The sequence below is a fragment of the Prinia subflava genome, chromosome 4 (assembly GCF_021018805.1).
Source record: "Prinia subflava isolate CZ2003 ecotype Zambia chromosome 4, Cam_Psub_1.2, whole genome shotgun sequence".
Lineage (NCBI taxonomy): Eukaryota > Metazoa > Chordata > Aves > Passeriformes > Cisticolidae > Prinia > Prinia subflava.
In genome coordinates, this window is record NC_086250.1 from 23,159,087 (window position 1) to 23,180,237 (window position 21,151).

A 21,151-nucleotide genomic window follows, 5' to 3' on the forward strand; every position below is an offset into this window, starting at 1 on the left:
AAGACCAGGGAAAGGTTTCACCTCTAGATTCACATCAATGCGGTAAGAAGTAGAATTCAGTCTACATGGCAGGAATTCCAAACATGCTAGGCATCATAGATGGGGATTTGGATTACAGAAGTGAATGAAGAATAATTTGTAGAATAAATTAACAATAACTGAAAACCACAGTGAGTGAGTATATAGACCCCTACAACAATGGGGCAAATAGTTCCTTCTGAAATTAGTTGCATAAATCTGGTTACAGAGAGAAATCACCAGAGAAAATTACACAAGTTGTAAAATACAATTTGAGATAAACCAAAGAGATATAGTAGGGATATTGTTTTGCAATAACTACAAAAATAATGCAAAAAACTTCCCCATCTAGCCGAGGCACCAACAAGGCCTCAGCCTGCAATGACGTGTCCTGGGCAGTCAAACCATGACACTTCAATGAAGAGCAAGGAACAAACAATACTCTTTTCAAGTCGAGTGAGCTGCTTGTGAATATTGCATGTGCTTGAATCTGAATGCACTTTCCTTTCATTGTGTGCATCTCACAGAAAAGCAAAACAAAAGCTCAGGTCCACTCAGGCAAAGATAGCAAGCAACATTTAAATCTGCATAAACATCTACCAGTGACCAGTGATGAGGAGACAAGTGAAGCAGGATTCATCTTGAGTCTTCAAAAGCTCTCCACCAGAATGTACAGACACAGCAGTAATTCTTTACTCTCCCCTTCCTGCCTACCTCTGCATGTATGAGGCAGCAGATGAACTTTAAGTGACATTTCTCTGACCACAGCTAATGGTCAGAAAAGTCAACTGCAGGAGTTCAGCTGGTGTCACAGGTAGTGCAGGAAATCTCTTGCATACAAAATAAAAAAGCAAGAAAAGAATCCCTGAGTAAGATAAAAGAAAAACACTTATACATTTAATAGTAAGTAACACAGGGCTGCTACAGGAATAATCTTGTAAAGAACACTTTCAGTCTTTCTTGACTAGTCCTCTGGAAACCTGCACTGGGCTGGCAACACAACAGACGACTTCATATTCAACCTCTGAAAATGTCAAGAGGACACAAATCCTTCACTGCTTCCCTCAGCAATACAGGATGAGGTTGATATGTCAGAATAGGGTGTCTATTGTAAAATCATACTTCATTTTAAGTTAACTAATCCTTGCACATTTTTTGGCTTTGAAATGACAACTTAGCCCAGAGCTGTGGAGCAACTCTGTTAACTTTACTACAGCAAATTTTAAAAAAGGAAAAAATATGAAGACCTCAGAAGCAATAAGGCTCTGGGTGAGCTCTAAAGGAGAGACCCGCTGTGCAGATATGCCCCTTTTCCAGCTCCTACCACTGCCCTTCCCAGCCACTTAACACTCATCCCTGCAAAACTATTCCTGTGCCTCATAATCAATCCAGCTCGCTTACCAAAGGGCTGCTTTATCCATTCCATTCAAAACTACCCATACTGATGAAGCTCTACTCTTCTCAGCCATATCAGCTATGGTGGCTCATTCTGACAGTGTATGTGAATGAGTGGCTGAGATAGGAGAGCAGAACCTGTGTGAACCAGGTGGGTGTGGGGCAGCATTCCCACTCTGTCCACAGCACCCTCAAGCATCAGATATAACCACAGAGGGTTAGGGGTGAGGAAACTCCAATCACCTGATGCTTTCTGACTGCTCAGCCTGCATAAAATACACTCAACTATTCTTTATGTAGTTTGTCTAACCTGTTCTTGGAGACCTCTCATGAAAAAATAGTAGTACTATAGTAAAAAAGTAGTAGTACTCTTGCAGAAAAATTATCCCAGTAGACAAATGTTTTTACTATTTAAAAATCTTTCTGAATGTCTAACTTATATTTCCCTTCCTACAATTTATACTCTTTGTTCCCCACCTTACCTACAAACATTACAGAGAACAATTTGTTTTCTTCCTCTTTGCATCTATCTCTTTTGAAAACTTTGGTTCTCTTACAATCGTCTGATATATAAAATGACCAAAGGCAGTTGCTTCAACCTTCCCTTGCAAATAACTTTATCCAGACCTTTGCTTGTTTAGTCTCTTTTGGACTCCTTCCATTTAAGCTGCATTTTTGTTGAAGCCTATTGTCCATAACTAGGTCCATATTCCAGCCTAGGTTTTATAAGCTGTTATAGAGTTAAATGATTATTCAATAACACTTCTCAGCCACATGTCCCAGCCAGTCTGCCTTCTTTGTGTACATAAAACAAACAACATTCACTTGTACTTGTCTCACAATCCACTAAAGGTCTCCAATCCTCTTCTGCAGAGCTGGTATCAAGCCAACCACTCTTCATCCTCAATTCAAGCCACTGACTAGGCATTACAAAATGTAGATATTCTGCCTTTTTCTTTCATTTTATTCCATAGTTGTTGGCTTCTCCAAACACTGTGAGTTCCAGTCCTGTCCTGTCCCCAGCCTACTAACCTGGGGCTTAATAAACGTGCAGACTGTTTCTTTTGTTTACATCAAATCACTAAAAATAATTAATCACATCAAACCCTGATTTTCTCCCTTCCCATCCCAGCCAACAACCCTGCTCAACTCAACTTCCCAGTCTGACATCAAGCCTTAATTCCAATCCTGTTCCCTCACAAGTTGCATAGGCATCTTCAAAGTAGTCCCAGCTTGCTTCCAAAAACATCAGGCAAGGCTGTTTCAAGCGCCTTACTAAATCCAGGAAGTGCAAAAACACATTTAACATTGTGTTAAATTCCCTGGGAAGCATTTCAACAAATATTAAGTCTGCTGGTAGATCCAGCTTTTTCCCCACTTTTCCATGTCCCGTGTGATTCTGCCTTGCCTTTCATGTTTCAATTGTACTACATGGGGAGCCCTACTATGGAACTGTTGTCATGAAGTATCTCCTGCACCCCTCCATGGCACTTGCCCCTCTCCAAACTTAACTTGATCTTAACTTGCCCTGATCTAACTATCCAGCTACCTTTGAGTGAGCCCTGATGAGAACAGAGTGCTGCCAGAGGAAAAAAACCACTGAACTTGCCAAATTACAACAACAGTATGAGCTGTTGGTTTGTTTTTTTTTCCCACTGTATGCAGAAAAGAAATAGTTGACAATGAAGAAGTAACTTCTGCAACACCCAGTTTCAGTTAGGTTACCTCCTGCCTTTTGGTTTTATTTCTACATGATATTTACATGGCATTTTCAGCCTCAGTAACCTGCAGTTCCACTTTCTGCCCTCGTTCCTGTACCTATGTCCGGGACAAAGCCTGACAGCCTTCAGTTAAGCTGACGAAACTGTCTGTGGAATCTGATCACAGTTGTTTTGAAAGAGTTGTTTTAACCTGGATTGGTATGCTGGTTTAGAGCATGGGTCCACAAACAATAGTGTCAGCAAAGCTGAGCACAACTGCCCTGCCAGAAATGAGAGGCTGAATTTAAGGCCAGCACTGCAGCAGGAACCCCATCCTACTAAACCGTGGCCCCACATCTTCAAATTGCTCCATTCACCACAGGAAAATAGCCTGGCATTACAAATGGCCCAACAAGCACTAAAAAAGACTCAGTGACAGATGGGACAATAGCATCACCAATAGGGCTTCGGACAGCACAGTCCAGCAGGTGACCTCCATTGAGCTGTTGACACCTTTGTCTCACTTGGACTACTGTGGCAGTTTGTAACATCTGCTGTTTGGGAGGATGAGTTTTACTCCTCACCTTTAGATGACTGACAGCCAGACTTGACTTGCCTGACACAGATGGGCTGGTTAGCAAGGATCTAATGAAATTTACCACACATCTACCACACACACATCCTGTTTCTTTAGTCAGCCTGCTGCCTGTTGTGGAGCATGATGATGCTTCATCTCCAGAATTCCTGAAGCACTGACATTTTTGTGTCACATCCTCAGCTACCATAAAAAGCCTCCCTGCACATCAGTGATGCAAACTGTTCCCTGCCCCACCCTGCTTCAAAAATGTTTCAGCTATATGTTGCAACTGTGTTCTTCCATCTGACCCCCCAAAATCAAGCAGCAGCACACAAGATCATCTACATTGACCCACACCTTTCCATACAAAGCCCAGAGATTAAAGTTGCTAATCTTCCCTTCAAAGCAATGTATCGATTCTTCTGAAACAGGGTGCAAAACTGCAATGGCCTGAGTTCAGTGTTCCCCCGGTCCAAGCCACATTTTGCAGATGGCAAAGTGTGAATGAACCATGGAACCACAGAATGGTTTTGGCAGAAACCTTAAAGATCATGTAGTTCCAACCCCCCTGCTATGGTTGCAGGACACCTTCCACTAGACCAAATTGCTCTAAGTCCCATCCAACCTGGCGCTGAGACACTGCTGCATAGCCCCAAATCGGTACTTCTATAAACAACAGACTGAATCAAGGCTAAGGAATCAAACCCAAATCTTCAGTATAACAGCAGAGACAAAAAGCTGGGCAAAATGGTGCAAACATCTCTTTGGGGTTTACCCTGCAGTGTACAAAAGCAGATTTTAGCCATGCAAAGCTTTCAAAGATATTCATATGCAGACCTCTGAGTTGTTGTTACCTAGCGTGAGAAATAAGTGGAATCAGAACCAGACTGAGACACTCTAAGAATGAAACACAGAGGGGGAAGGGGACTGACCTAACTGCTGCAAAAAGGAGGTCATACGGCCTGCATTTGCTTATGCAGCTGACAGAAGACACTGAGGTTTGCACAGAACCAAACACAGGGAAGAAAGAAAGGCAAAAGGATCTGCACAGATCCTCATAGCTCAAGTGCCTTGTGGGAAGTAGAGGCTATAAAGCCTTCTGTAATCAGTAAATCACTGCTCGAGGCTATCAGACTTTTAGACTGACAGAGGAGAAGCAGCATATGAGATTTCCTTGGCCATAGTATCTAACTCATCACAGACAACAAGGTGATATCTGAACTGAAAATCAGTTGGTAAGACAACACACAATGTTTGTAGAAAGGCTAGAGCTAAATTCACAATACTGAGTCCAATACTTTGGTCTTCAGTTAGACCCATTCCTAAGGGAAAGGAAAAGCCTTCCTTTGCTATGACAAAGAGAAGATTGTGTCATGTCCAAACCCAACTCAGACACCCTGATTTAGTTCAGAATGGCAGAAGGCCTTCTGCTGCAGCTATTCATCCCTGCTCTCAACTAAATTCTGGTTTCTTTTTCTTGTTTACTATGCTTTCGTAGAAAAATGAGATAAAGTGCTGTAAATAGGCTCAATGACTTCTGCTGTTGGTTGAGGGTGGGGCTCCCACCCATAGGATTTTCTAAGAGACACAGAACTTGAACCACAGAGCAAGGCAGTTAGCACTTTCTTCCTCCCTTCATCTTCACCCCATTTTCAAAAAGCATTTCTCACAGCATGGAAGAAAAAGGTATTAAAAAATTGGCTCACATGCACAGAAGAGGCTGTCATCTTGCCAGTGGGGCAGTGTCAAAGAGCTGCTGTATGCTGCAGAAATGTGAAAAGGGGCTGAGAATACACAGCTGAGAAAAGATATCTCCATCAGCATCCTCTTCTCCATTTGCAGCTTTGGTGAGTTTCTCATTCAGTACACAGACCTGATCATACTTGAGAATTCTTGATACCATATCCCAACAGTGGTAAATGACCTTGGATTAAGGCTAAAATATGAGTATCAAGGATAGGAAAAGAAGCCACAACTGGTAAATTGTGATTATTCAAATCCCAACATACATAAACCCAGAAAATTAAAAATTAAGACTGACCTAAAAAAGTCAATGCAAATACGTTCATGAAGGTAAGAAACACATCTCTGGCACTCAAACAAATGCAGTTTGCCCTTCAGTGACACCCTCCAATGAGAATGTTATTGTGATTAAAGGATTCTGAGCGTTCCTAGTCTCAAACACAAGAAAGGCTGGAGAAAGGCTCCTTTGCACATAGCTGCTGTTGCCAGCACAGCCAAAGCACAACATTACAGACAGAGTGCGGTAGCTTCACTGAGTCTTCCCCATTGCCCTATTCCAGTCAACAGAGACACACATAGAAAACGGCAGCCAAATTAAGTCCCTGTTAGCAGATTGTTTGTGTGCTTGTTCCACAGCAGGCTGCTGTGGAAGCCAGAGCTGCCTCCCTGACACCCTGCCTCACAGATAAAGCCCTTCTCCTGGGTCAACATTTTGAACCTGCACAGTGTACCAGCTCATGCAGCTGTTTCTCCCAAAAAGAGACGCTTTCCAGCTCCCTGCATATGGCTTGCCCTGGCTGCTGAAGCACGCAGGCAGGGGGAACTGTGGTACTCTGCCTCAGCTCAGCTTACCATGGAGACACTCACCAGCTGTGCTGCTTCTAATGCCTGCACCAGGCATCTCTCCAGAGCCCATTTTCAGCAAGACTGTCAGTAACTTTAGTACAGCAGTAGCCCAGTGATGATGCAGCTGAAGTTTAAGATTTTCATTAACTGTATGAAAAGCCTGAAGTATAGGTTTGTTACAGTAAGCATGAAATTATTGGCAGAAAGGACTAAGATTTTTCCAATGCCCAACACTGAGTTAATTTAAAATCTAACATATGTGCAATTTCTCAGAAAGTTCATCCTTCTTCGAAGCAAAATGGAAATTGTCACCCATGGTAACAGTTATCAGATCTGTGGCTGACTGTGGCTACAGCATTTTGTCAGAAAACATTTACAGCAAAATAATCGGCTCCATCCCTCACCATTAACTCTTGGCATTCAAAAGAAATTACTTAAATCCTGAAGTGAAAAATAAAAAAGGCAAAGCTTCATCGCAATCAAGATTGTACCACCTCCAAAATGAAGAGGAAAAGGAAGGCAAGGAACTTCTACCAGGAACTCTTTGATCTGTGCATTCATAGCCCAGACTTCATGTGTGTTTCTTGCATGGATAATTGGCCTTTGCAAACTCTTCCGGTAACTTTCCAGAGTGCCCAGGGTGGGAAAGGTATGGGGTCACAAAAAGGAGAGACCATTCCCAAACAAAAGTAAGAATGAAGCTAAGACAACTGTGGGAACACAAAGGGAGAAAGTGTATTGCCTAACAAGCTTTACTCTCCTGAACTATTACATTTCTCCTGCAACTGGCAGAGTTAAATCTTCTATCATGGCAGTGATCAAGGACCAAACACAGCCTATCAAATACCTGAGCATGGTCTTCCTTCTACAGCTTCAGAAAGGCCAAACAGCATATTTCCATTCTAAAACAATAGATTTTATTATTCTAATCATGTCTTATTAATCACAGATCATATAAACACATGGAAAGCACACTCAGACAGATATCTAAAAATACAAACAAAGCAGATGCAGTCATTACTCCTCTGACAATGAGAATCTCAGCTTAAATGTACAGACAGCCTCCTACACACAAAGCCTGAAGGCTTTGAAGTTGTGCTTCAAGAAAAATTATCTAAGTCAAATAACCAGCAAATAATTCCTGGGAGACAAGTTTATAGGTATACAATCAAATTAAAATAAAACCAGTTACAGATTTCTGTGCAACACACCAGAAACAGAAAAATGTAGAGGACAGCTGCAGATGTCCTTTATTTTTTTTTTTCTATTTTACAATACTTGCTTAGTGTTTCAGTCTTATTGTCAGAGAACGACACTGAGTCTAGCTGCAGCTTCTGTATAGAGTAACAAAATTTACAGTCCACATATATGTTTTTAACTCCCTGTCCTAAACAAAGTTACAATTCCAGCTTAAAAGCATGAAAAGAGAAGCAGTTGCTAATGTACAGAATAGCAGACGTAAGATGGCAGGTAAGTGAAAATTTGTATTTTTGCTTTGTTACTATAAATAGATTCCATAAAACTACAGGAATGTCACTACATATATAAAGTAGTGAGAGAATTACTGGAACATGTTGCGTAGCAGGAAGAGATATTTCAGGGTGTTAAAGGAATGGGTTTAGCTGCAACTCTAATAGAACATACCACAACCTTGAAATGTCAGCTGTGTAGCCACACTGCAACAGTTCCAAATCAGTAGAACTCCACACAGGAACAGCAGCTCATCTATCCTGGCTCTTATGTAGAAGAGAAAATATATCTGAGGCACAAAAAATGGCCCATGAAGTCACCAGCATGATGGCAGAACAGCTCGTGCCATGAAAAATACTGCACCTGTAGGAAACTGTCACGTTCCAACAGCTTGCTTCCTCTCCTTTCTCTGACAAACATAGAAAGATGCTCCTACTTCACAATTAACAGTAAAACAAATTGTAAAGCTTATTTTTTCTTTTGTTTTGTTTCTGACGTTTAATGTGTTCTACTGTAGCTATTGTAACAGGAACCAAATTTGAGTATATATTGTATTTTATATATATATAATATATTATAGATATATATATCCTCAACTGACATGTCTCCTTAAATTAGAACACATTCACTAAATCAACAAGATTCATAACAAGAAATAAGAATAAATAAGAATAAATAAGAAAATAGGAACATAATTACTGAACCATGCAGCAATAAAGCTAGAAGTGCATAATTTTCAAATATTTAAAAAATTATTTTTTTCAAAACTGAGAAGTAATTAGACTATCGGGTAAAGGCTAAAGCAGGAATAGCATTTTTAGCTACCCTACACAAACACAAGTGTGGATGTATGGCCAAATTTTGGCGTTGAGATGTTGAAGTCTAGAGACATGATTTAACCTTAGAAACTCATGTGGTAAGCACTTTGCTTCCCAAATTCAGTATCTCAAAGATCCTTGGGTTTTTGTAATGGTAGCTGTGCTGGACACAGAAGACCAGCTACTACAAGCTTTGTCTAGATGATGATCAGCACTAATATGCCAAAGTACAACCTGTATTCTGTACTCTTAAATCACCAGCTGTTTCAAGAAAATAGCAATTTAGAATTCATTCTAAGCAACATCTCACAGACTCCCAAAAAAGCAAATACTGCATTTTAGTTTTATAACAAAAAATATAATTTGTCCATTAACCTTATGGCTAATAAAAAATGCAGCAAGTGATATGAAAGGCCTAATGTGATGATAATCATTAGACTGCCTGCTGTATTACAGAGATTTCTAATCATGTGACATGTTGGAATTGAACCATGGCAGACTCCCCTCATGGAGTCTGAGGATAAATACACTCTTGTACTCTGAAATAAGCTTGAGCATCAGCAGGCTGCACATCTCAGCAAAAATTGAGTGTTGGTAGCACAGACCTAGAGCATGGAAACACCTCAGCACCTGTTAAAGTAGTCTCATTAGACTCTCCATGCACAGATTCCATCCTCTTTGGATCTACACAAAGTCATGTGTTCTGCAGCCCAGAACACAAACAGAGGAGTTGGATGGGGGCACAAAAACTGGCAAACATCAGATACACAGAAGTGAAAAAGAAGCTCACGGAAATTCTCAGCCTGTACAGCAGCCTTATTCTAGCTTTCAGTGCAGGTGATGCCCTTTTCAAAGGATGCCTGTGTCATTTTTCAGAGACTCACACAGGACTACTACAGAGAAACACAAGGCACATTGCCAGAAATTATCTACTTCTGCTTCGCCTGCTTGGATAGATGCGATGGTCAAAACAGCCTTCCTGCAGGATTGTGCCATATGACAACCTTGCATTCTTGCCTGTGTTTCGTGTTTGCAGCCAGAAACCGAAGATCACAATCCTGATGGATAAAACAAACATCATAAAAAGCTTTAAATCTTGCAAAAGAGCAAAAGAGCCACATATTTTGCTACATTTGCCAAATGTCTTTCCCCTAAAAATTTTTGCTGTTTTAGTTGAAGATACTTTCCACATAATTTTCTACTCAGATGTGCATTAGCTAATATTTCAAACACTCTCTTCAAGAGTGGGTGGGGGAAAAATGGGGTGTTTAATATTCCCTCCAAAAACCTTACAATAGCCGTAACCTTTAAATTCGACACTAAAAAATGACAGCATCTGACTGTTCTTCTACAGCACAACAGAGTTCAAAGAGTTGAGCACAGACAGATTTTGTTTAACTTGTATTTTGTGAGGACAAAAAGATGAAAATCATCTCTGCATAGCTACAAAAATTGCAAATAGCAAAAAGGCTTGTCTATTTGCACTCTTAGAAAATAGGCCAAAACCTGAATAAATATAAAAACTCGCTCTCTCTTTTTCAAGACACAGTCATTCTAGCTCAGGTCACAGGTATGCCCGCTGCAGGTGAAGACTTGCATCCCACCATTTTTCTAAAGGCAGTTGAGAATTTGAATTTTGAACTACTGAATCCAGCTACTAGTAAAATATTACACAAAGTGGTAGCAGAAAGCAAGAAGAATTAATGAAGCATAAAATGCAATTATTTTGAATCCTCCTTCACTGCCTATAAATGCTTTATTTCTTACTACAATACACTAATCTTTCAGTGGAGCAAAGCCCCACTGTAGGTGGCTGGTGGGTTGGGAAGGTTAAGTGAGATTAAGTGTACTTGGTAAAAAAATGTTGAAACATTTGCCTTTCCACTCTACCATATAAACAAAATTCCACATGGGACAAAGTAAGCAATTCCCAGTTCTGTTATGAACAAGCACAGCAGGAGTAGCATGACTCTCACTCTCACTTTAAAATGACACAAACGTGTCATCTCCCACTCCTATTTACAGCATCCAAAATCCTCATGTTGATGGAAGCCTGCAATGAAATTGCTCTTTTAGGGCACTAATTTGCAAAATAAATCTTATGTGGGGTTTAGATTCAGTTAGGAGAACCAAAGGTACCAACGGGAGTTTGCATACTACATAGCTTGCAATGTAAAACAAAACCTTTCACTTCTCCCACACTTGGCTCAGGGATTTTTCCATGGCTATTTGCCTCCAGATATAAGGAATTTATTTGTATTACAGGCTAATCTAAAGGAACATGTAGGAAAGCACAGTAAAACCAAAACAGAAACAAAGTTGATGCTGAGGAAGTGACATTCACACTCTGGATGTGAAGGTGGATTGGAGGTGTGGTGCCAGACAAGCTGTCATCTGGTCCCATGGGCTGAATGCATATTAGCTCAAGGCAGAATATTTTCCACTTTATTTTCATTCCAATTTAATCCAGCTCTCAAACTTCATTTTATGGTGCAAAGCAAGGCACAGCAGGCAGGTGCAATCAGGAGCTTCACTTCAAAAAACACATTCCTGAAACAAGCTGTAATGCAGATAGAACTGCAACCATCACAGTTCTCCCAAAAGGGTTGAGACTCTCCAGATGGAAAATAAAGGAAAGAAAAGACGCCAACCAGCATCTAACATGGAAAGAGCACTCCAGCTTTTTTGGTTCAGCGCCAAACCATCCTCTGGATTCCAGCTTTTATACTTTCATTGAACCATCATGTAGGACTGTGTGGGGCTTGGTTCCTGGCTAACAAACTCAATAGGGACACAAAAGTCCAGCACAGACATGTTCAGTAGCAGATGATGGCAGAACAAGATTAAGTAACTCAATGTTTTCACAGACAAGAGTCACAGGCCAGAGAGAAGAAAGAATACTTACATATTCCCAGTAGTAAAAAAAGTCTATTCTGGAAGTCATGAAAGTAGAAGTAAAGCTGTCATTGTGCTGAGATGCCCTCTGGAAGAACATGGTCCCTAGTCATCCTCTGTACTTCTCAGGTTAAAAATGGGATCTTTGCTTTAATTATCACAATTTATCTCACATCTGATCTTCTCTACAAAAACAGCCCAGGCAAAGTACATTTTAAACATTTCCCTATGTGTGGCTATTTCCAGTCGGCAGGTATGGGTAAATGATACCATTACTGGGGAGGAAGTAATTTCAAGTCATGTTTAGAACGGATGTGTGAAAGTGGGTTTCCTTCATTGCAGAAAGGACCTTTTAATGTGTTGCCAGTATTTTCACAATGATAATTCACTAAGTGTTTTTCTTTGGTCCATCACAAAATTCACATGTAAGAGATATAAATGAAGCAACAAAGGGCATAAATCTGCAAAGACTAGTAATTTAGGCTATGTTTTAAATAAATTTAAGACTCACTAATTATTCTGGATGCCTTAGTTGAATTACTTGCAAGGGCTTCATTTTCAAAAGGCCTGTAAAACAGACCCCTGTCAGGAATCACAAGTTTGGCCAGGCACACTTTGAAGAAAGCTGGTACTGAACGTAAGTTATTACAGTATTTGAACACATATCCACCTAAAGCAGGACACCACAAAGAAGTTAGGAACATTTTCTTATGAAAAGCATTAGTAAAAAGGCACGGTCACTGGGACCCTAGTCTTTCATCGAAAAGCAAGTAAGTGTACTCTGTAGAAGCTTGTATACAAGCTCCTTACATTAAAAAATAGACAACAGGTATAATATATCCAGACAGGACAACCTTTTCTTTTTGCTTTGGTAACATAATTTTAAGCAGGGGTTCCAGAAACCTCTTAAAGAACATTACTCCCATCCAGCACTTCAGCTGACAGAGTGCTGCTGACAGGTTCTCTTCATTCAGACAGAGAGATGACAGTCTAACATTCAGCCCTCAGCAAAGTCTAAGTCACAGCACTATGTCATATTACAGTGTGCACCCCAGAAGCAGAAGAAATGAGAAAACCCTCATTACTAGACCACTTTCAAGTAAACCTTCTGAAACAGGGCAGCAGGAAAGCTTTTGAAAAAAGAATATACTGCATTTTACTACAGTTGTTGCATGAAACTGAGAGGATCTCAAAAATAAAACATTTGCTGTGCAGTCTTGCTTCAAATTTTTACCTATATGTCATCTAGTTCAGAGGTACCAAATCATGCCAAAACTATTTGTCAGACACCTTTTTGCATTTTTGCAGGAAGGAGGGGAGCAAAACAGAAAAATACCTTCTTCAACACAAATCTGACAGTGAAAGCTTGGCTTTAGAGTTGATCCTCTCTACCCAGAAAAGTAAATGTTTTCTGCCTGCACAGATTTTGCCTTTCCCTGCAAGAAGAGCAATGGCTGATGCCCATAGGGCTCATTCTATCTGTTTTCTAGCTACAAACATCAGAGTGTGTCCCTTGTCGGTTAACATCTTGTACACAATGCCTGGGTTTGGTCAGTTTATGTAATATGTACACACAAAGTTACAAGTGCCTCAGAGGTCTGCAGAGCTGGCACACTGTAAGAACAGAAACTACAGGGGCAGGAAGCCTGTTAAAAGAGTGATTACCAGCATGGGTCAAGTATATAAGGCACTTCTAACATAGTATGTTCTCCAGAAGACTGTACATTGAGATGAGATGCAAGCCTAGTTTTGCAGTACAGTTACACTTGCAGCCATTGCTCTATTCCTCAGTATCAAAGGTGGCACCAACACTTCAGAAGAACCAGCTCGGATGGGTCAGGGTGGGGCTCTTACACATGATGTTTTCCATGCAGAAGCAGGGAACCTGATCTTTCAAATCATATGGGAAACCATTCTCCACCAAAAAACATGCATAAAAACACCAGGGCAATGAATTGAAGTGGTAAGTGGCACTTACGTGGCATGATCCCTTGGCTCACCAGCTCCTCCCGTGTGCGTCGCTGCTGGAGCTTCAACTGCAGCACTACATGACCACAGAAAGAAGGGAGAGAAGGAAACCCATCAGTGCAAGAAATAGCCGCAGAGACATTTTAAAATCCATCTTGTTTTCTTCTTTGGATGGCAAGGCACTGGTGAACAGCAGAAGAAAAATACCCTCCTCCCACCCTGCTGCCCTGCCCTGCTGCAATTGCAGAAGTGGCCCCCAGCAGTCAGGTTTCCGTAGGCTGCTGCAGCCAGGGGGAGAGGAAGTTGCACAGGGTCTTGGCAGGGTGATAAAAATCCGCAAAGCCAGGCCTGTTTTTCAGTTCTTTCTAGAGCACCAACTGCTTTCCAAACCATTAATATTAAAAAACAAACAAAGAGAAACACCAGCTGACAGTCCTCCAATAAACACAGAGTGACACCCCAGCTGCTAATGACTCTTGAAAATTCTAATTACTATGTACTATATGATATGTCAAAATTGTTGGTTGTTACTCTAAATTACAAGGCTGATTTCCTTCCCCAGCTCAGAAATTTACCTTCAGAAACATCTCATGAAAGTGAAATAACACAGATAGATCTAGAAGTGTCCTTCCACTACAAAAGGAATCCACTTATCACTAGAATTTTTCCTATTTATTTTAGCATAACAGAACATATTCATCACCTGTGTGAAATGCAGTTAGCTGGGGTTTCTCCTAGTGTAAATCCCTAGAACAGTCATAATTTCAACATTTAGATTATAACAGCAGTTTCCCTTTAAACTATACAATCAAAGCAACATTCTAGATTGTTCTTACAATCAAACATCTTCCATATGAAAGCAACTTTTCAAAACCGAAGAAAAAATTCACATGAATGGGTAGTCACACGCCTGCCTCAAAACGGGAACAACCTGAGTATCAGTGAATGCAAATGAGTATCAATGAAAACCATTTGCAATCAAGCCCAAACTCCTAAGTATACTCAACATAAAATATTATAAAATGAATGGCAATGCTTCTTATCTCGCTGGTTTTAATATGAATTTCTCTTATGCCTTTTTTATGGTCCATATAATGAAAGTCCACATGAATGTAGTGGAACCACTACAGAGCAAAACTGCTCTACAGTCTAACTATACAATCTCATTATAACCCTTATGTCTCCTTTCTTAAGTATTTAGTTTGTCCAGTACATTAATTTCATACATTATATCCAAATTTGTATTGTGCACTCCCTAAAGTAGAGATCAAAAAAATTAGGAAGATGCCACTTTGTCTGCTTACAGACATCATCACATTTTACCTGTTTCTTTCAACCTCCTATCTGCAGTTTGCATTTTACTAAAATACATCTTCCAATATGGGTTCTGGTCTTCACACCTATTAAAAAAGAGATCCATCTCATCCTTTCTATGATTGTTTCCACAGCACCTAATCACCCTCACTTAAATCACATTTAATTTTCTTCTTGGATTCTTCTGGCTTCCACTTCCACTGATTCTTGATGTACCTTTTTCTGAAACTGTTTATGACAGTGAGAGGAGTACCTCCTACCAGTGAAAATATGTCTGTGCACGCAGTGTGCAAAAAAGTTACTTCTCTTCTGTTTCTTAAGACATACTATGATTTCTTAATATATGCATTCTGGGCAGGAAACTTCTTTTAGTACATGGAAGTGAGAGAGGGGAGGAGGATGTACAGAGCACCATGGTAATTGTGTGAGATCAGCCAAGAGTCAGAAAGAGGAGGAGGGAACACAGAGGGGAAGGAACAGGCCCTTCATTTGGCTGTGAAACTGCAAACAGAAGTGGTAGTTCCAGACCTTTCCTCCCACCTAGCATGAGATCGCACTCCTGTGCTAGTGTGAGGGCTAGCACAGCTCACAGCCAGGCTGCTCACAGAGCTTCCCATTTGCTGGATTCCTTTTGAGGTTATCAAAACCTAAATCTACACAAGCACTTGATCTAACACCTTGCTGAGAGAGACAGTGTCAAATCTCTCACTCCCCCCATCACCCCTCATGTCCAGACTGATGGCTGGACTCACTGGCAGAGACCACAGCCCAGTCAAAACAGGCACCAGTTTTTGCATTAGTGAGTTGAAGAGTATGACCACATAGCCAGGAGCCGTAGTGGAACAACTGGGACTCCAGATATTTGCCAGCACTGAAGGTGGGAATTGGACTTCATCCTTCCAACAGTACAGTGTCTTTAAGTGATTTCTGCCCTATTAGGAGTAGTCCATTAAATCTCTCACTTCATGGCATTACTTCCCCTACTGAGTAATTTAGGGACTCATATCCATGCCCTAAATTAGCACTAAATGAATACAGGCAAGGCACAGATTTATAGTGTCAGGTCCATCTCCCCAGCAGATAATCTTATTATTACTCATGTCTTCTATTTACACATCTAGTAATATATGTTAGCCCCTCCTACCACTTACTTGCTACAACCATCTACCTTCCCTTACATTTCTAACCATACCTACTATTTCCCTTTCACCTCCTAGCCACAGATTTTCAGCCAAAAACTTCCTCACACAGGTGTGGCTGACATTTGTTACTCCTGGGTGCACACCTGTACTGTCACCTGTATTAATGTGCATTTTGTTCAACTGTCTCAGTTTGCCAAAATGATCCAAATTAATTTTTTTAATGTCACAATTTATTCCTCCACTACTATTTGTTCTCTCCACACTATTACAACCTCTTGCATCTGTTTCCAGACTGCACCAGGCTGATCTCAACCAGAAATCCTTTTCTGCTTTCTATGATTACAGCCAGTTCTTAATCCAGTTAAGGAGAACTTCATTAAATTCAAATATACTTCTTAAAACCAAAATCCACCATGCTACTAAGTTAAAAATGTTATAAAAATCTGTTGCACCTAGAGAAAACCCCTAGCAATCAAATTTCACTTATCCAAATGACAGAATCACATTTGAGCAGACCTGTTTTCACAAACTGAAAAGTTGATCAGTGTGATTATAGTGCTATTTTTATACCACATAAATTCTTCATCAAATTTTCCACAGTTTTTTTCCTGGAACTGACAGCAGATGAGCCACTCTTTACTCACTCACCCTTTGTCAGCAGTGATGCAAGATGTTATTGGTCTTTCGCTCTTCTGAAGTCTCCCTGCTGTTCACAGATTTATTAAAAATTACTCTCAGTCAGACTGCTAGAGACTTCATCAAATGACTTAAAATCTCTCTCCTGACTGCAGCCTCCCTTATGAATTTTCTAGGAATATCTTATTTCTTTATTACCATAGTAGTTTTCATCTACTACCCATTTTCTCTACCCATTATATGCACCTTTTATGTTTAAACACTTTGTACCTTCATAGCAAGAAACTAGCAGCTGTCAAGGGAACTAAACTGGAGAACAAAAAAAAGAAAAGGTAATTTTCAGGATCCTTTATATAAGCACTAAGTAATTCTTGGGATTTTTGAATGTCTATACATACATATTAAGCACAAGTTATAATCAGCCATAAAGTACTTTTTTTTCCCCCAATACAGCTTATTTTTGTGGCAGGGAGGAGGGCAAAAAGGATTATTTCAGTTCACTCCTAAATACATTTTGGCTTAACTAAGTACTTGGAGTTCCCAATGCCATTTCATATATTTAGGAGATCACCTGTTTACATGTGCAAGTGTGTGAATTCTATATATAGATTAACAGATGGCCCAAGCACCAATCCAAGGCTGTTGTACATGGAGGCTGTTGTACATGGAGCTCAGCCAAAAGTCTAGAATGACCAGAGAAATTCAAAGCTACTCTAAGACAGACTGAAGTGTAAGTCTTTCAGTCACTAATGGACAATCTGCTGTTTCCTTTATCCCTCTACTTAACCTGTAAATTAATTTTCAAATTAAGAATGAATCAGGTCATATCAAGAGCAGTGTATAACTGCTGGCTAGAAAATAAGTTACAAACTGGTGCCCTTCTACTATATGCAATAATTTTTGGGATTTCTATGCTTGTCAAATTTCCCCTCTCAAAGCTGGGCATAATTTGTTTACTTCACAAGTATGAAACGTTCCCAATTAAATTTTGAACAATGTTTTCATTTCACTAATGGACTGTCCCAAGAATTAGTAAAACATTCCAGAGAAATCTGGGAGCTAGCACAGAGGCCCACTGCCAGCAGTGATGAGTAGAGGAGAACTACAACGGTGGGAAATGTATTAAATGACAAACAATATTGTGATACAGCTACTACCAATACAGTTGCCCTATTAGTAAAACACAGCATGTCATGATTATTTTGTGCTCATCTTATCATAAAATTTTCTCAACAGAGAACCCACAGGCATATTCCAGAACCACAGGCATATTTTGATAGCTGGTATTTATCAGAATATACCACAGGTATATTCTGATAAATCTGGCAGCTCAGATTTAACAGACACTTAATATATAATTAATATACAGAGTCTGCACCCATAGGAGCACTTTCAGGATGGCTACAACAATGGTGTTAGTTCAGGGGTCCATTAGTAGTAAGCAGAAGCAAGAACAAATGTCTATGATGAGCTAAGTTGTTCTTGTAGCTCATCACCTAAATCTGCAGCAGCATGCCTGCCCTTCTATTTCTAAACCACACTGCATTTAGTAGTGTGACTAGAACTGCTGCAGAAACTAGAGAGCAGATTGTGCATCTCAGAATTTCCAGAGAAAAATAAAACCAAAATCTCTTTTCAAAGTCTCTCACATACGAGGACAGGTTTGTATGAATAAATTAATAAAATATTCTGCATTTCATGTTTTTAAAAAACTAGCAAGAAGAAGCACACGGCTGTGAACTGCAGCTTGTGCACGTTATATTGAATACAGACTCACTGCCAAAGGGAGTCTGTGTTCACATTTCTACAAAACCATTCCTGCTAAGGAATCCGAAGCAATACTTGAAGTCACCCAACCAAAGTAGTGATTAAGCACAGCCATATGGTGGCTTACAAGTGGGACAGCATGAGCAGCAGTGCAGAGGAAGGAAGAAAGGAAGAAAGGAAGAAAGGAGGGAGGGAGGAAGGCAGGCAGGCAGGCAGGCAGGCAGGAAGGAAGGCAGGAAGGAAGGCAGGCAGGAAGGCAGGAAGGCAGGCAGGCAGGAAGGCAGGAAGGCAGGCAGGCAGGAAGGCAGGAAGGCAGGAAGGCAGGAAGGCAGGAAGGCAGGAAGGCAGGAAGGCAGGAAGGCAGGAAGGAAGGCAGGAAGGAAGGCAGGAAGGAAGGCAGGAAGGAAGGCAGGAAGGAAGGCAGGAAGGAAGGCAGGAAGGAAGGCAGGAAGGAAGGCAGGAAGGAAGGCAGGAAGGAAGGCAGGAAGGCAGGAAGGAAGGAAGGAAGGAAGGAAGGAAGGAAGGAAGGAAGGAAGGAAGGAAGGAAGGAAGGAAGGAAGGAAGGAAGGAAGGAAGGAAGGAAGGAAGGAAGGAAGGAAGGAAGGAAGGAAGGAAGGAAGGAAGGAAGGAAGGAAGGAAGGAAGGAAGGAAGGAAGGAAGGAAGGAAGGAAGGAAGGAAGGAAGGAAGGAAGGAAGGAAGGAAGGAAGGAAGGAAGGAAGGAAGGAAGGAAGGAAGGAAGGAAGGAAGGAAGGAAGGAAGGAAGGAAGGAAGGAAGGAAGGAAGGAAGGAAGGAAGGAAGGATTGCAAGATATGAACTGCATATTAACAAGAAAGGCTGTATGCCCACAGACATGATTTATCAATTTTGTAAATTCAGTGAAAGCAGTCTGCCTGGTAGAAGAATTCATCCTTGCAACCCAATAAAAAAACCATGTGATTAGGAAGCAAAACTACTGAAGAACAAGTGAAATTAGCCTAACTTCATTATCTAAGTTGAGGAAGGTGCAAGCATAAGTAAAGGCAGTAAAAAGCAACTTAATGTTCATTTATTTGTACATTGTTCAGCACCTCTGGAGAGTCCATTTTGAAAGCACTGGCGGCTACAGCATCCTCTTAACTCAGAAGGAAGCACTAATACAGCACGAGCTGAGATAGAATTAGCAGTTAGTTCAACACCTCTACTTTTCTGTGGTGCCTTAGGAATTGCAGGAGAATTTTCACTGGCCTAGCACTGAGCAGGTCTGACCAGATTTACTTTGTGAGAGTCAGAGACTATGGACTAAGGAGATGTGGCTCTAGGCCACCATTTGCAGCCCACATGTACTTTTCAATTATTCATTTCAATGTGTATAACACCATATGCACGAAACTTAATTATAATATGCAACAGTAAAAGACAACTTTGATGAGATAGGATATTTGTTGAACACAACTGACACAGCTGTTTGTGCAGAACTGGGACCTATACCTCAAATATCACAGTGCCATGTAACCACTGTTTTGAAGGATGAAGCCACCTTTCCACTTACCACTTGGCCAGCAGCCCTTCTAATTACACTAAGGAGAGATTTTTTTTCCTGCTTTCTGATTAAATAGTCACATTTGACAAGAAGCAGATGCCAAATTCAGTTTTTGAATATCCAGCACACTAGCTGTTGTTTTCTGTGGAAGCAATATCCTACTGAATTCAGTCCCTTGGAGATGTGGTAAGAAAACCTTTCCCTCACAACAAAAAATGGTCTCTGAGCATTTTTCAGCTGTGCCAGTTTACAAAACAAATGTTGACTTGCATTAGATTTTTCATGCTTCAACAAGAAGCCAGATTAGATTCACCAGCAAGGGCAGCATCTGTAAAACTCCAGTTGCAACATCTTTCTGTACAGAAGCAGCCAAGGGCTGTTAGTGTACAAAATTACATGTAGAGTCCACAGGAAGCTGCAAGAAAAAACCAGCTGTGATAGTTTGTGATCAGTGAGTGAGAATACAATGGTCAAAAATAATTTTCAATATCTTAAATTCCTGAGGTGGATTCATTTTTCTGGTTTAGCGCTGCATTTTTCTGGTGCTATTGACAACATACCCCAGACCACACAGAATGTGCTAGAATGGGGATTACCAACAAAGAAAAGTAAAGGTTTTGGGCCTTTTTTGGGACCTTTTTTTAAGGTAATTTTCTGAGTCTAACAGCATTTTAATCCACTACATCTATGTTATTCCCCACTGCTGATGGGGAATACATGCTGGCTTTGCATTTAAGCAGACTGTGCAGTTCACAGAGAAGCATTTAAGTGAAGCAGACTGTAAATGACACCCAAACTGGGGGGATTATATCACAGTTTGCTACCCTGGGAAGGGGATGCCAAAGATTCATGTCCCTCTGTGGGGTGAAGGAGAGGTAGCAGACACACTGTTGATCCTCACAATTTGCAAGCATCGACTGTTGTTGGGAGCAGCAGCCATACGGTTCTGTTCATCTCAATGCATTTTAAAGAATAGCTTGAAGCAAGCCTGCGCAAAGGCAGAGTTAAATAGAAGTTTATTTCTTTATTGTTTGAGACTCTCTCACATTCCACTCTCTCTTTTCTCTACTGCAGCAACAGTGGCTGCTATTAAAATGCAGGGAGCTTCCTCCATTCTTCCGTCACAACCATGCTATGGAGAAAATGGAGTTTGGGAGGATAAAGAATAGAAAGAAAATTTGGTTTGGTCTCTTCAACTGTTACAGCAACCTTTCACATTAGAGGCAAAAGCCATTTATTTATATTCCTGCTGTGGTCTTTCCTCTGTGTACGATTGGGACCACTCTTCCTACACAGGAAGAAGAGGTCTGTGAAGCAGATCCTGAAAAGGAAACAAAACTT

At 40.6% G+C, this 21,151-nt stretch overlaps 1 protein-coding gene across 2 annotated transcripts in view; it reads right to left on the bottom strand.

Moving 5' to 3' along the window:
- The window catches only part of MRTFA (myocardin related transcription factor A), an 85,687-nt gene that overhangs the window by 17,636 nt on the left and 46,900 nt on the right, over nucleotides 1–21,151 (bottom strand). For both annotated transcript variants that reach the window (XM_063395970.1, XM_063395972.1), the window contains exon 2: nucleotides 13,441–13,506. In XM_063395970.1, coding sequence (XP_063252040.1) covers nucleotides 13,441–13,447 — 7 coding nt within the window. In that variant the 5' untranslated portion in view covers nucleotides 13,448–13,506. The remainder of the gene's footprint in view (nucleotides 1–13,440; nucleotides 13,507–21,151) is intronic.